Source organism: Sinocyclocheilus rhinocerous, unplaced genomic scaffold (assembly GCF_001515625.1).
Source record: "Sinocyclocheilus rhinocerous isolate Xijiao unplaced genomic scaffold, SAMN03320098_v1.1 scaffold487, whole genome shotgun sequence".
Lineage (NCBI taxonomy): Eukaryota > Metazoa > Chordata > Actinopteri > Cypriniformes > Cyprinidae > Sinocyclocheilus > Sinocyclocheilus rhinocerous.
Window position 1 is genome coordinate 357,771 of NW_015662061.1, and position 13,926 is coordinate 371,696.

Consider the following 13,926-nt stretch of genomic DNA (forward strand, 5'->3'; position numbering starts at 1 on the left):
CACTATAGTAAGCAGTGTTTAATAAACAGCTGTTTTTCTAAATTCTGCTGAGGTGAAATTCAGTGCAGTCATGTATCATGATATGCATCGTACCGTGGCCTCTGTATCGTGATACGTATCGTGACTTTGCTGGTGATACACAGTCCTAGTTACAATATGCCATAATTCCAGCCAATCAGAGATGAGGCTCACACGTCGATTAACCAGTGGGAAAATGTCCTCACCGTCACAAGCCTACTGTCCATGACATGCCTAAACCAATCCAGGTACACTGCAAAAATGATTTTCTAAAATTGAAAAAAAAAAGAAAAAAAAAACTTTAAAAAAAAGAAAATACTTCAGACTTTCAAAATGTTACATTTAATTCAAATGTGTTACTTGCGGTTTCTTTGTAATTATTTGTGAAATTAGCTAGCAATTTCTGAGCGAAAATGGTTTCACTACCATTTTTTGTCAGTGTACCAGCACAAAAACACATCAGCAAAATATTGTCTAATTATTGTTATTGTCAAAATCACAGGTATCAATTTTGTGTCAATATCGCACACCCATCATACAGCTTTTGAAACAACATAAGGTAACTAAATGACAGAATTTCCATTTTTTTGTTGAACTATCCCTTTAAGAAACTCAATTCCAATGAGAAGCTCGTGTCACAGAGGTCCGTAAGCATAATCTGAATTACCCATGATTCAATAGAACATCTGCCTCACCAGCTTCCCTAACAAAACCACTTTGAAGACATTCAGAGACAGATTTACTATTGACTGTAGCAGTTTGCATTTCAATAAGAACCCGTGGGTTCACTTCGAAAGTCCCCAGTAAACTATTTAGCAATATTTTAATGAGCAGTTCTTTAGTCCAGAGTGGTTTTACGGTCACAACTGAACCTAAAAGAAACTGCCAACCTGGCTAAAACCAAAGGAAAACGTTTCAAGGTCAAACTCTGAGCGTGAAACCAGGACATCAGCGCACACCTCGTGAATGAGCAAACAGGATGTACCTGCACTGTAAGGAAGTGACTATTAAAGACATTCACACATTAGGACGCAGGTCAAATTCTTCTCCTAAATGGTGCCAAGAGGCCTGTAAAAAATGAGCTGTGGTCTGGTGGAGACAGGTGGAGGTATTGCTGGCAAGGCACTGAGGCACAGCGGACTCGCGTTTGACAACCTCTGCAGAAATCTCCACCCCATGGGTCTGATATCAGGATATTGGTTATATCTTCACAATTCAGATTGATGTCTACGCTACAAAACCTCACAGAAACACTCTTAATTGAATGATGACGGACTTCGCAGCTTGTCAGACACATATTGGCTTTTCACACTGCTGAAAGAAAGGTACACTGAAATAAAAATAATTTGAACTTAAATTTCACAATGAATTATAAAAAAAAAACAATTGTTTACAAGTAACATTGAATTAAAAGTGACATTTTTGATGCAGAAAAACTGAGATAGTCTTTTCTTATCCTTTTTCAGTAAATGTACTCCAATAATCTTTGCTTTGTTTACAACTTTGAAAAATCATTTTTTACAGTATATATACTCAAAATTCAAACCATGTGGTTTTCTTCTCCGTTATTTACTACTGTTTGGGGTCAGCAAGATTTTTTTTTTATTATTATTATTTCGGAAGACATTAATACTTTTATTCAGCAAAGATGCATTATTAAATTGATCAGAAGTGACAGTTAAGACATTTATAATGTTACAAAACATTTCTATTTTAAATAAATGTTCTTCTTTTTGAACTTTCTATTCATCAAAGGAACCTGGAAAAAATGTATCATGGTTTTTCCACAAAAATATCAACACTGAAAATAATAAGAAATGTTTTTTTAGTAGTAAATCAGCATATTAGAATGATTTCTGAAGGATCATGTGACACTGAAGACTAAAGTAATGCTGAAAATTCAGCTTTGCATCACAAGAATACATTACATTTTAAAATACATAAAAATAGAGAACAGTAGTTTTAAATTCTATAAATATTTCACAATATTACTGGTTTTGCTGTGTTTTTGACCAAATAAATGCAGACTTGGTGAGCAGAAGAGACTTTAAACATTAAATAATCTTACCAATCCCAAATTTTTGAACACTAATGTATAAATTAGAACATCATCAGAGTAATATTGGGTGAAATTAATCTGTATTTCTCAAAAAAAAAAAATTTTAATTATATTTGTAATCATTATTTATCATTACATTTATAATCACATTTCTCACTTTATTCATCATCATCTTGTTTTGTTTTTTTGTTCTCTTACTTTACAATTTGGGCAAAAGAAGCTACACTATTTCAGTCTTTAAACTTAAAACAAAAAAAAAATCACATTTAATTCAATGTGTTACTTATAATTTCTTTGTAATTATTTGTAAATTTACTAGTAATTTCTGAGTGAAAATTGTTCCAAGTAAATCCTACACCAATTTTCTTGGTCTATGCCTATGTTTTGGAACAAAGATAAAATAGGATACTTGTGGTTAGAGATGTGTCAGTCTGTGATGTCAATAGATTAGGGCTTCCTCATGTTACAATAACATGACCAGTCAGAATCCCTGTGTCTGTCAGTCAACTCAGGATCAATAAGACATTTAGAACCACACCACTTTGCTGATTCATCATCTTATGTGACTTTCCATGAATATTTCATGAGCTCACCGATATGGAATGGAAACAGGCTCCTCAGAAACGCCAGACATCAGTTTTTAAACTCATCTCAACATGCAGAGAATATAAAGCGTAACAGCAAACATCAGGCCACTGCAGCTACAGAAAAAACTTTCTCTTTGATAACATCTATTCCACCGTGAGCTGAGAGATGTGTTGAAACAGAAGGACTATTTTTATCCTAATCAGAAGCATGTGCACTGACAGGACAGTCAACACGCAGATGCTACACACAATCCGAGCCTCAGCAAAGATTTGCTCTCATCTAAACATGGCCAAGACGCAAGCGAGGATGACACTGCATAACAATGCAGTCTGTGAAGCAGAAAAACAAGTCTTTATCACAGCACCCGAAAAGCTGTCCAAAAATCTGCAGGGAAACATTACTGGAATCTTTGGAAGGTTTAAGGCAAGACATAACAGGTGAACAGGGTAAAAATTGTGCTAAAAGATATCACCATACTTCCCCAGTTGATTGATTAAGACTTGCAAGGACTTTTTGTATTACAAATGTTCTGAAATGTTATGTTTAAAGGGGTCATATGATGCCCATTTTCCACAAGTTGATATGATTCTTTAGGGTCTTCATGAAAAGTCTGTAACATAGTTTGGTTAAAATTTCTCAATGGTAGTGTAAAAACACCTTTTTTTACACTGTCAAAAACAGCTCTTTTCAGATCAAGCCGTTTTTGTAGCATTTCCTTTTAAATGTTAATGAGCTCTGCTGATTTTTTTTTATTCTATCCATCAACGTTATTGGATAGATAGTAATAGGTCTCGTGACTTTCGTCAAATCAAATTGTGCATAGAAAACATTAACCGCTAACTGTTTATCATGGCTGCTGGAAGCGCATTCTTCAAGCATCAATTCAGTTGCATGCATCTCTAACTTAATATGTTAAGGTAAATTTCGGATTTCTGCTTACTAAATGATTTGTATATATGCTTGCCTATCTACACGGCCTGAAATTTGGTGTGAGGTTTTGGGTATTGCGTACAGTGTTAACTCCTGCAAGTGCCACGTTCGGTAAATTCCCACTCACTTATGAGACGATCGCGATCTGCTCTGCCTCGTCTCTCTCTCGTGTGCGTTCTGCAGCAGTCACTTGGGTCAAGTCGTTGTTGCTTGTCGAACTTGTTGACTTTTGATGAGTTTGAGCGCGTGATGCGCGCTGTGAAAAAGTGTGTTGGAAACACAAATTGAGGACCAATCTGCACCTTATTGATGACCCGTGGCGTTAATATACTGCATCTGTGCCAGTTTCCCGGAGAAGTGTCACCTCTCTCGGTGTCTGTTCTGTGCAGTGAGCGGCAGAGAAGCAGCTCATTCAGTTGGCCGCACCGCAGCCGACTCGTCAATAAATGAGTACAAAACAGCGTTTCCTAGCACCTGTCGCTCACTGATTGTTTAGAATTATAAATATGAGCGTAGTTCGTCTGTTAATATCACAGGCACTTTTTTGTTTGTTGTTTTTTTTTATTTACTCTGACGCAGGCAGTGCGTTGCATGAGACAAAAAAGTAATATAGCCAAAACAACCACATAGCCGCTCTTTAGTGTAGATGGATGGAGGACTTATATTTTAGCTGGAAGCAATGGTTTAAAGTTAAAACACCTTAATGATGGATTTGTTTCTTACAAACACACACTTCACAAGACATTAACTGATGGACTGGAGTTGTGTGGATTACTTGTGAATTATTGTGATGTTTTTATCAGCTGTTTGGACTCTCATTCTGACGGCACCCATTCACTGCAGAGGATCCATTGGTGAGAAAGTGATATCATGCTAAATTTCTCCAAATCTCCATATACATCTCGGATGGCCTGTATGCGAATACATTTTCTGCAGGTTTTCATTTTTGGTGAACTATTCCTTTAAGAAAACTACTGCAGTCAGATGCTTAAATACTCTATTATGTGACCTACTGAAGGTGGTCAATAATGTAGATTAAACCAGGCGTAGACATCTGTGCCTCTAAAGGCTGCGTTAATGGGTCAGACATCAGCAAAACACTGCACACATCTGCCAATCTCCTATATAAATCTAAACAAATCCACACATCAATCAATGCACTGCATAAAGAAGGCCACTTCAGCACCAATGCATGAAAGTTAATAGTGTTTTCAGGGAAATACTTGCGATGCCGAAAGTTTCAGAAGATGCACTTAAATATAGTTCATTCAAATCCGAAATGCAGCATTCCGAAAGAACGCATCGCTGAAATGGATACTGGCACACCCACTCTGAGATGAGTTGACAGCCAACAGGCATTGTTTTGATGTATCATACAGTGCCTTTTGGTTTTTTAAATAACAGATTGTCAGCTCATCAGTCATGGAATGATGAAACCGACATTGCATTGACATACCCAGACCCTGACAACAACATGGAAACTCAAACAAACACACCTACAGCGCACTAATGATGACAGGTGCATGCCATCTCTGCATCGTCAAATAACCTTCAAAAGGCATGCATACTGCAAATGCAGGGGTCGGCGACAGTGCCCTGCACACTCACACACACACACGTCTACATGTCAGGCTGCACTACATCTGTCTGCAGCAGGCATGATGCACCATCCTGCAAAATGTAGGTGAAATGCCAGCAGTATTCCACAGACAATTCAAAATGTGCATGTTGGTGTAATTTATCATGTGCACAGGAAAGGTGCATGTCATTAATTTTACTCCATTGCATATAAAGCCCATCCCCCTCCACCAAAAAGAAAAAAAAATCAGGTTCAAAGCATAAAAATGTAATCCAAACCCAAAATACACATTTTATGAAAATGCATGATAAAAATAATAAAACGCCAATGCAAATTATGCATAAAAAGACAGCAGATGGTGAATACACCCACTTTACATACTGACACACTGAACTATTGAACATGCATGTATAATATTCCCACCATGATGGTGTATATGCAGACGAGCAAACATACAACATTGCATATACAGTTATTGACACAATTTCGTTTTTAAAACCCACATTATGTTTTAATATGTCGAAATAAAATATTAAATAAAAAAAGAAGGTTCTTACCCCGGAGCACACTGGTTTTATCCATGTACATCGCGCAGCAAAATACAAAACCAGTCATTAAAATACAGAACGGGGAGACACAATGGCCCCCCAGTTGCTCAAGGATGAAATAAAAATCAAATGGATACAATAACGCTAAATAAACGCAAACCCGGTAGCTCCTCCAGTCCACCGGCGAACAATCTAAGGCGCGAGGAGAGTCTGCGCTCCCACGCGCATCTCCAGCGCCTCGAGACCACGCGTTTACTACACAAACCCGACGCAAAAATCAAGCTAATGACTCCAAAACGACACTAAAACCAATATATTAGAGGTTTGTGCAGCGGTGGCCATGATGACACCGAAAATGCGGATACGATAAGGAAATAAAGTGCACCCTCGCGCACCCCCCCACCCCTCTCCGACTGCCCTGACACACACACACACACACACACACACACACACACACCCGGTCCCTCCTCAGCTCTGTTTCCTTGACAACAGTTTAGCTGGTTTAGTTTAGACTGTGTGTATATTATGATACCGCTAATATTGTCATTCAAATAAAAAATGTTACAATTATTTGTGTCCGTGAGTGTTTGCTGTATATTCTATACTATACAGGCCTAGAGTACTAGACTTCTGTTTCAAAAAGTGGGTTGGCAACGAACGCTATGGTATTTTGACGTATTCCACAGTTACATTTACATCACACATTCATTTGGTCAATTCTTTTATCCAAGGCATCTCGCAGTTAATTTAAGGAATATAATTTAATATGTTTTAGGATGCATAATGTATATGGGATGCATTAATATGTGTTCTCTGCGAATTAATCTCATGGCCTTGGTATTTGCTAGAGTCAGCCTTATAAAAAATACTATGGCAATACAGTGATGATATCAGATGGTAATATTAAAATTCATGTACTCCAGGTACAGGTATTTTCCAAAACAACTGTTGTATTATTGTAGTATATGTCTAGTATATATAAATAAATCTATACAAATATATTTAAAGAAATATAACAAAAACATACAACATAAAAAATATGTATATGTACAGTATGTACATGCATATATATATATAAACATTTATGCAGCTGTGTTACTGCACTTCAATCTACTCTAAAATAATAGGTTGATGTGATTTTCATTAAGATGGCGTAATGGAACTGATGCATTAGAAATGCACTCACTTAAAAAGGTTATGACACATCGAGGGCCTGTGACTCATGGAATAACCATCTTATACTTAAATGGCAGGCGCGGTGCCGTGTAATTAGGCTCACAACTGATCATACACGTGACCCGATCTGTCATCATCTACATGTACTGACTTTAACCAGAGAATGAATGAGGAGGAAACTCAAGCTTAAAAAGCCTAGGAAAATGAATTAAAGAAACCATAACACTAAAACATGGGAGCTGAAGGAAAGGAAGTCTCACCTTTTAGTCTAAAGAGCCAATCACCTATTTTAACTCTGAAACATGCGTGTGCATTAGTTTAACCCACATGTGTCAAACTCAAGGCCCGTGGGCCTATTCCGGCTTGTCACATCATTTTATGTGGCCCGCGAGAGCATATGATTGTCTTCAAATAAAAATCTATGCATAGTACATTACATGTGTGTGCTCAAAAATTATCTTCTCTCCTGAGTTTAGTAAACGCAACCTGGAGTGTGGGCATCCACCGGCAGAAACATAAATTGGTGCATATATGCCAACGAATGTAAATCAGTATTTACATAGCATAACAGTAATAAATGTATCTGTTTCGCACATGTCCCGCATTGTCCCGTAAAATCACATCTACTGTCCTGCAACACATCTATAGCCAGGTGGTCACCCTAGAGTAGAGTAATAAAATAATAATTACTACGAAAATTATTTAAAAGAAGCAGGTTTTTTGCAATCAGACCAACCGGTAAACTCCTGGAAAGTCTAAGGATCCAGTAAGTGAATGCATTCAAACAGTAAATTCAAAACAGCGCTAATGCAGAGAAAACACGGCCGATGTCATGGCGGAGATAATAGTACTCACGTACAGATGTCTGATGATTTGGCTTAAAAGCATGAGTGTTTTATACTGGATGCTGGCTGAAGGTGTTTTAGATTACGCAGTAGTCAGTGGTTTAGTAAATCTGGATCAGTCAGGTCAAGGTAGCTCGTTTAGTGGTCTTTTGGCGTCCCCCTGTGTTCCTGTTTGGTATCGCAGATTGACTTGTGCAATTTTTTTTATTAAACGTGCTGTAAACTACTAAATGTAATGTAGAAATGTTCATTTTCTGTGAAGCTGCTTCGCAACAGTGTATCATGAAAAGTGCTATACAAATAAATGTGAATTGAATTGCAAACAATTATTTATAAATTTATTTAGTTATTGTGGCACTACATACATTCATCGCGAATTATGAAAATTAAAAAGTATTTATTTTTGGGTGGGGGAGTGGGGTTGAGTACCACCACTTCTTTTTTTCTACTGCAAGCATTGATTGCGTCATATGCATGCCAAACACATGCGTATCATATGCACGCTAAAGTCAATTTCTGCGTATTAATCGCATGCCAAATAGAAACAGAAAATCGTGCTATTGATACGCATTTTCATGAGACCGGGCTCATTTGTTTTGTTAAATGCCATATCTGTCACACGTTCTTAGCAGCTCACACTTATTTGTTGTGCCATAAATGTAACAAAAAAGTTTTTAACAAATTTAATGTAATGACTTGTGTTTGATGATACTTGTCTTTATTTACTTTGATTTATGAAGTAATTTGGATTTCTTAACCTGATAAATTAAATGGATTTATGTTAAAATAACACAGAGCAATTGCATATATTTTTACATCTATGCAAATGCATGCAATATTTGCAACTTAACTAAGTAATAATAAAATAAAGAGAGAGTTATTTAACAATATGTTAAGGAGTAGTAACATTTGTACAGTCTTAAGACCCGTTCACACCAAGCACGATAACTATAAAGATAACGATACTAGCGTCCACACCAGCGAACGATATCGTCTGTTTATTCTAAGCGCACATGCGTCTGCCGCTTTAAATTCTTGAGCTCGTTACAGCAGGATGGATTCTGATTGGCTGTCAGTGTTTTATCGTTCATCAGCTGGAAAAAAATCGTTTTGAAAAATCACAACGATATCTTTCCTCTGTATCGTTATCGTTATAGTTGTGGTGTGAACTATGCTATTCTTTAATATTGAGAAAGATTTTTAGAACTATATATTTATCGTTATCTTTATAGTTATCGTGCTTGGTGTGAACGGGCCTTTACAGTTACAACCGGCCCTTTGATGGCAGCCATAATGTTGAATTGGCCCTCAGTGAAAATGAGTCTTAATAAAATAGATTTGAATGTGATTTAAAGCTAAATTTATGATACCATCATTTCTAGATATTACTGTAATCTTAAAAACAGTATCTGGAGATTTCAGTCCTTTACCCTTCAAGTGGATAGGAGCTGTACTATATGCCTATTACCAACTTAAAAAATAACTGCCATTTCCAAGATGGCCTCTGTCTGTAAAAAGACTTTGCTTCAACAAATAATGTAATATTTGTATTTTACATAATATAATGAGAGAGGAATATTTTCTAGTACCATAAAGTTCCCTCAAAATACAAAATATATTAAAAAAAATATTATTTAAAGAAAATACAGGACATTAATATCTGCATTTCACTGCATTAGACAAAGTATTTAAAAATTAAAATAAGGCAGTTTCCCTTTATGTAAATGTTTCATTAATGTTACAATTATTCAAAATCATTTTTATTTACTTCGAACATCTCTTTTATGATATGAAACTTAAACTTTCTGTTAAATGTTTTGTTTAAAAAGTGTGCTTGCACTATATTTCTTTCAAATAATATTCATATTTTGTTATATTATAGATGTATAATGGCTAAAGTCTTAAGGGAGCTTAAGGCTTTGTGAAATCTTGGCCGCCGTACATCCAGTAAAGTAAATAAGTGCAATGACTTAGCAAATGCTTCTGGTGTTGACATAAACCACCGCAAATCATCCATCCAGATGGGTTTCAAGCCGGATTAATGTCGCATTTTTACGACATCGAGTAGAGCCTGAGAACACAATAATGAAGTCTAACACAGAATATAAAAGTGTGTCACACCAATTTCTCTTCAGCGATGACATCGGGTAAAGAAATGGGCCTGTCTGATCTCTGAGGTCACACAATTTACACCCAGCTTCCCTCCAGACAAGACACATCATGCTATAGCATGTCTCTAGGATAATTTGTGATGGTGTATGTCTCTGTTGTCAAATGTCTGAATAATCCTCTCGCACAGAGAATGACTTGAGATTACGTGGCATGGGTTTGCCCTATCTCTCCTTCTGTTTCTTTTATTTTCCTCACCCCTGCTGGGTCGGCAGTGCTGTTGCTCTCTCAGACCCTGGCTGGCACAGGTTGTAGGCTTTAAATGGAGAGATTTACCCCCCTGATTTCCCTAGAGAGAAGGCCATCTGCCTACTGTCACCCAGCCCATTATTGTGACTTCGACACAGAGCGCATGCTCACCGACGGCTTCACAAGTCTAAATGCCACAGGCCAGTGACTCACGTGTGCGCAAACAGCATTCATATTCAGAAGTTTATTAAAAGCGTGCGCTAATTTCCACATGCATTAAATATGCATTGTAAAACGTAATCATCTGCAGTAAAATACAAAACTAGATTTATATTTTCTAAATAAATAAATAATATATAAATAATAAATAAATAATCAAACAAAATAAATGTGAGTGGCCCTTGGGAAAAAAGTAAATACAAATGTAAACATAAATACAAACAAACAAACAAACAAAATAAATAAATAACTAAATAAAGGCCATTACAAAAACAAATGGAAAAACACAAATATAAATACATAAAAATAAATACACGTAAGTTACCTGTGAAAAAAAACAAGTATAAAAAAAAAAAAACTAAATAAATGAACGAATAAATGAAATGCCCTTGCAAAAAAGAAAAAAATTATAATAAAAAAAACAATGAGTGGCCCTTGCAAAAACTTGCAATTTTTTTAAACAATAAATAAATAAATAAGGCCCTTAAATAATAAATAAAAACATGTGCATAAATAAAAATAAGCAAACAAACAAACAAACAACCAAACAAATAAATAAATATGAGTGGCCCTTCCAAAAAGCCACATAAATTACAAATATATATATAACTATATATCTATACACACACGCACATATATATTAGAAAACAGCACTAATAATAGCACAATAGCTCTGCGAGTACAACTGAATGAGCTACGTAAAAATTCCAAGTGTTAAATTATTCAAATGATCTCCAGAGGTGCAGTCGTCCTCTTGTGTTTACCTCAAGGCCATAAAACTCCAACAACAGCCGCTCTGGATGAATGTAAGAGAGTTAGTAGAAGAGTTCACTGGTCTTTCGTTAGTAACAGGAGGGATGAACTAAGGGTTAATGGAGTCGACCTTCACTCTCTGCATTCAGCACACTTTTATTAGCCTCTAGACAAATACACACATCACCTTAGTGTAATTAACAACACACATGGGGCTCGTGCAGAATGAATTTCAAATACTACATCATTACATATTACATCTACTTCTTGACTCATAATTTGACCAGATTAAATGTAATAAATTGAAAATGCAATGTAATGAACTCACGCGAGAGTGCAGCATACTTCTGTTTGAAATGTTTATTGTTGCATACTGCACACTGTTTCACATATTATTAAAAATAGTATGCAGTATACAGTATTCTAAACATAGTCCTGAGGTTTTGCACATCATTTTAGCATTTTATCAGAAAATTAATGTATTACCAAGGATAATCACGGGCGGTTTAGACATTTATACTATATATATATTTTTTATACTTTATTTTTTTTTATTTACTTATATTTATGTGATACATATTTTAATTTATTTACTTACATATATATGTGTTACAAACTAAGGTAAATAAAATAGAGAGAAAAAGAGAGAGCGAGTTTGAAAGTTTAAGCATTTTAAACAAAAGAAAATTTTATATACACAATTTTTATATATGTATGTATGCATATAACATGTATGTATAAATGGTTGTGTGTATATATGTGTATGTGTGTGTGTGTGTGTGTGTGTGTGCATAACAAAACTAAAGTAAATAAATTAGAGAGAAAGAGAGTTTTTAATCCAATCTATACAAATATTTTAATTCAATGATCACACTGGAAATGGAGGATCAAATGAAGTGCACTGCATTGTGAAATTCAGTATTCCTCATTTGGCAAATATAGTACAGTAGGTCATTCAGATATTATACAGCATACTACAAATTTTTTTAAAGTAGTATGCAAAATGCTATTGTGAACACAGCCATAGTGGAGTACAGGAGATGTAAGTGTATGAGTGGATTATGGCCGGCTGTTGTTGTACTGGAGGGTCTAGTGTCTGTAATGGAGCTGGTGTGAGTGCTGTACTGTGGTGCTGAATGAGGCCTTGAGAGTCTCAGCTGTTTGCTTGCTGACATGTCGAACTCACTCCCAGAGGGCTGGATTTGTTACGCCCCCTTTACCAGATGTCTAACAACACTCTCAGATAGAGGGGGCTGGTCATCTGCTCACTTGTGAGAACGCATGATTTTAAAAACATGATTAATAATATCTGGTCCATTTAAAAAAACAAGCCGCAGCTGACTTTCAAGTGACTGTGAATATAATCAGCAGTCGGCATGTACAATGCAGCTCCGTTCCTAACCAGAATTATGTGAAAAATAAAATAAAAATGAAATATTTTGAAGAATGTTGGTGAACAGTTACTGGTAGCCATTAAATGACATAGTATTTCCCCCCCCTATGGAAGTCAATGGCTACCAGCAACTTTTTGGTCACAGTTGCATTTTTCAAAATATCTTCTTTTGTGTTCAACAGAGGAAAGAAACTGATACAGGGTTGGAACAATAGGGTGACTAAATGATGACAGAATTTTAATTTTTGGGTGAACTATCCCTTTAAATAAGCAGATTCATCATAAGGACACTGTAGTGCAAACCGAAGGTTTTATCAGTTTCCTCCAAAAGTGGTTTCTGTTTAAGAAAACTGAGATTACGCCACACCTCTGCACTACAGTCTTCACTAAACCAAACCTGCTCAAGGCATCTCTCTCTGGGATTGAACCAGGCTGCAGATATTCAAGTTAGACCTTCAGAACCGGTGCATGAGGAGTAAAAGATGTATGATGCCATTGATTTTTACTGCAAGTAGCTTCACTTATCTCTTGGAAAGAAAGAGAATTCATTTGCTTCAGTTACAGCATTCCAGGCTTCTATTTCAATTCTGACACTATTGTATGTATAGATGAGCTTCTCTGAGCGGTCAGGAATGCAGTGCTTTGTTCAGCTCAGACAGGGCTGGAATGCAGGTTCAGTGATCTTTGACTTTGGTATTGGAGTCTGAGACTTATAATGAAAGACTTAAAAGTCATGGAGCCAAGAGGCTGAAAGTAGTATACTAACGTTTTTAAAAAAATTTTTAATGTTTGTGAAAGAAGTCTCTTAAGCTCACCAATGCTGCAGTTATTTGATCAGAAATACAGTAATATTGTGAAATATTTTTAGAATTTATAATAGCTGTTTTCTATTTGAATTTTAAAATGTTGACTCAACATAAATACCTTGTATAGAAATGTAACTGAATTGAGTAGCTCGCTATAAAATTAATTTGGTCAAAAAACTAATGCAACAGCCCACATTACAAGAGTATAATGAACTGGCTTATGGGCAACACTGCTCCTGTCTTCAAACGAAACACAAACTCCACTCATTAATACAATAATGCAGTGGTTCCCAACCCTGGTCCTGGAGGCACCCCAACACTGCACATTTTGCATGTCTCCTTTCTCTGACACACCAATTTCAGGTCATGGAGTCTCTACTAATGAGCTGATGACCTGAATCAGGTGTGTTTGATTAAAGGGGTGGTTCACTGGGTTTTTTCTAGGCTTGATTGTGTTTATGGGGTGCAGTCTAACATGTGTTAACGCTTCGTTTTAAAAAAAACGCATTATTTTTCACATAATTTACCTTACCTCTCTGTCCCTTCTCTGAGAAACACACTGATCATTTCCTTCTTTTATGAAGCCCCGCCCTCAGAAATAGGCGATGGGCTCTGATTGGTTAGCTAGCCCAGTGTGTTGTGATTGGCTAAACC

The 13,926-nt window shown here is 36.2% G+C and overlaps 1 protein-coding gene across 1 annotated transcript in view; it reads right to left on the reverse strand.

The window, feature by feature from the left end:
* Positions 1-5,945, reverse strand: part of LOC107727405 (FYVE, RhoGEF and PH domain-containing protein 1-like) — a gene marked incomplete at its 3' end in the record, with an annotated part of 13,682 nt that extends 7,737 nt beyond the window's left edge. The window contains exon 1 of the mRNA XM_016537267.1: positions 5,732-5,945. Within this exon, the coding sequence (XP_016392753.1) occupies positions 5,732-5,789 (58 nt within the window). The remainder of the gene's footprint in view (positions 1-5,731) is intronic.
* Between the last annotated feature and the right edge of the window lie 7,981 nt (positions 5,946-13,926).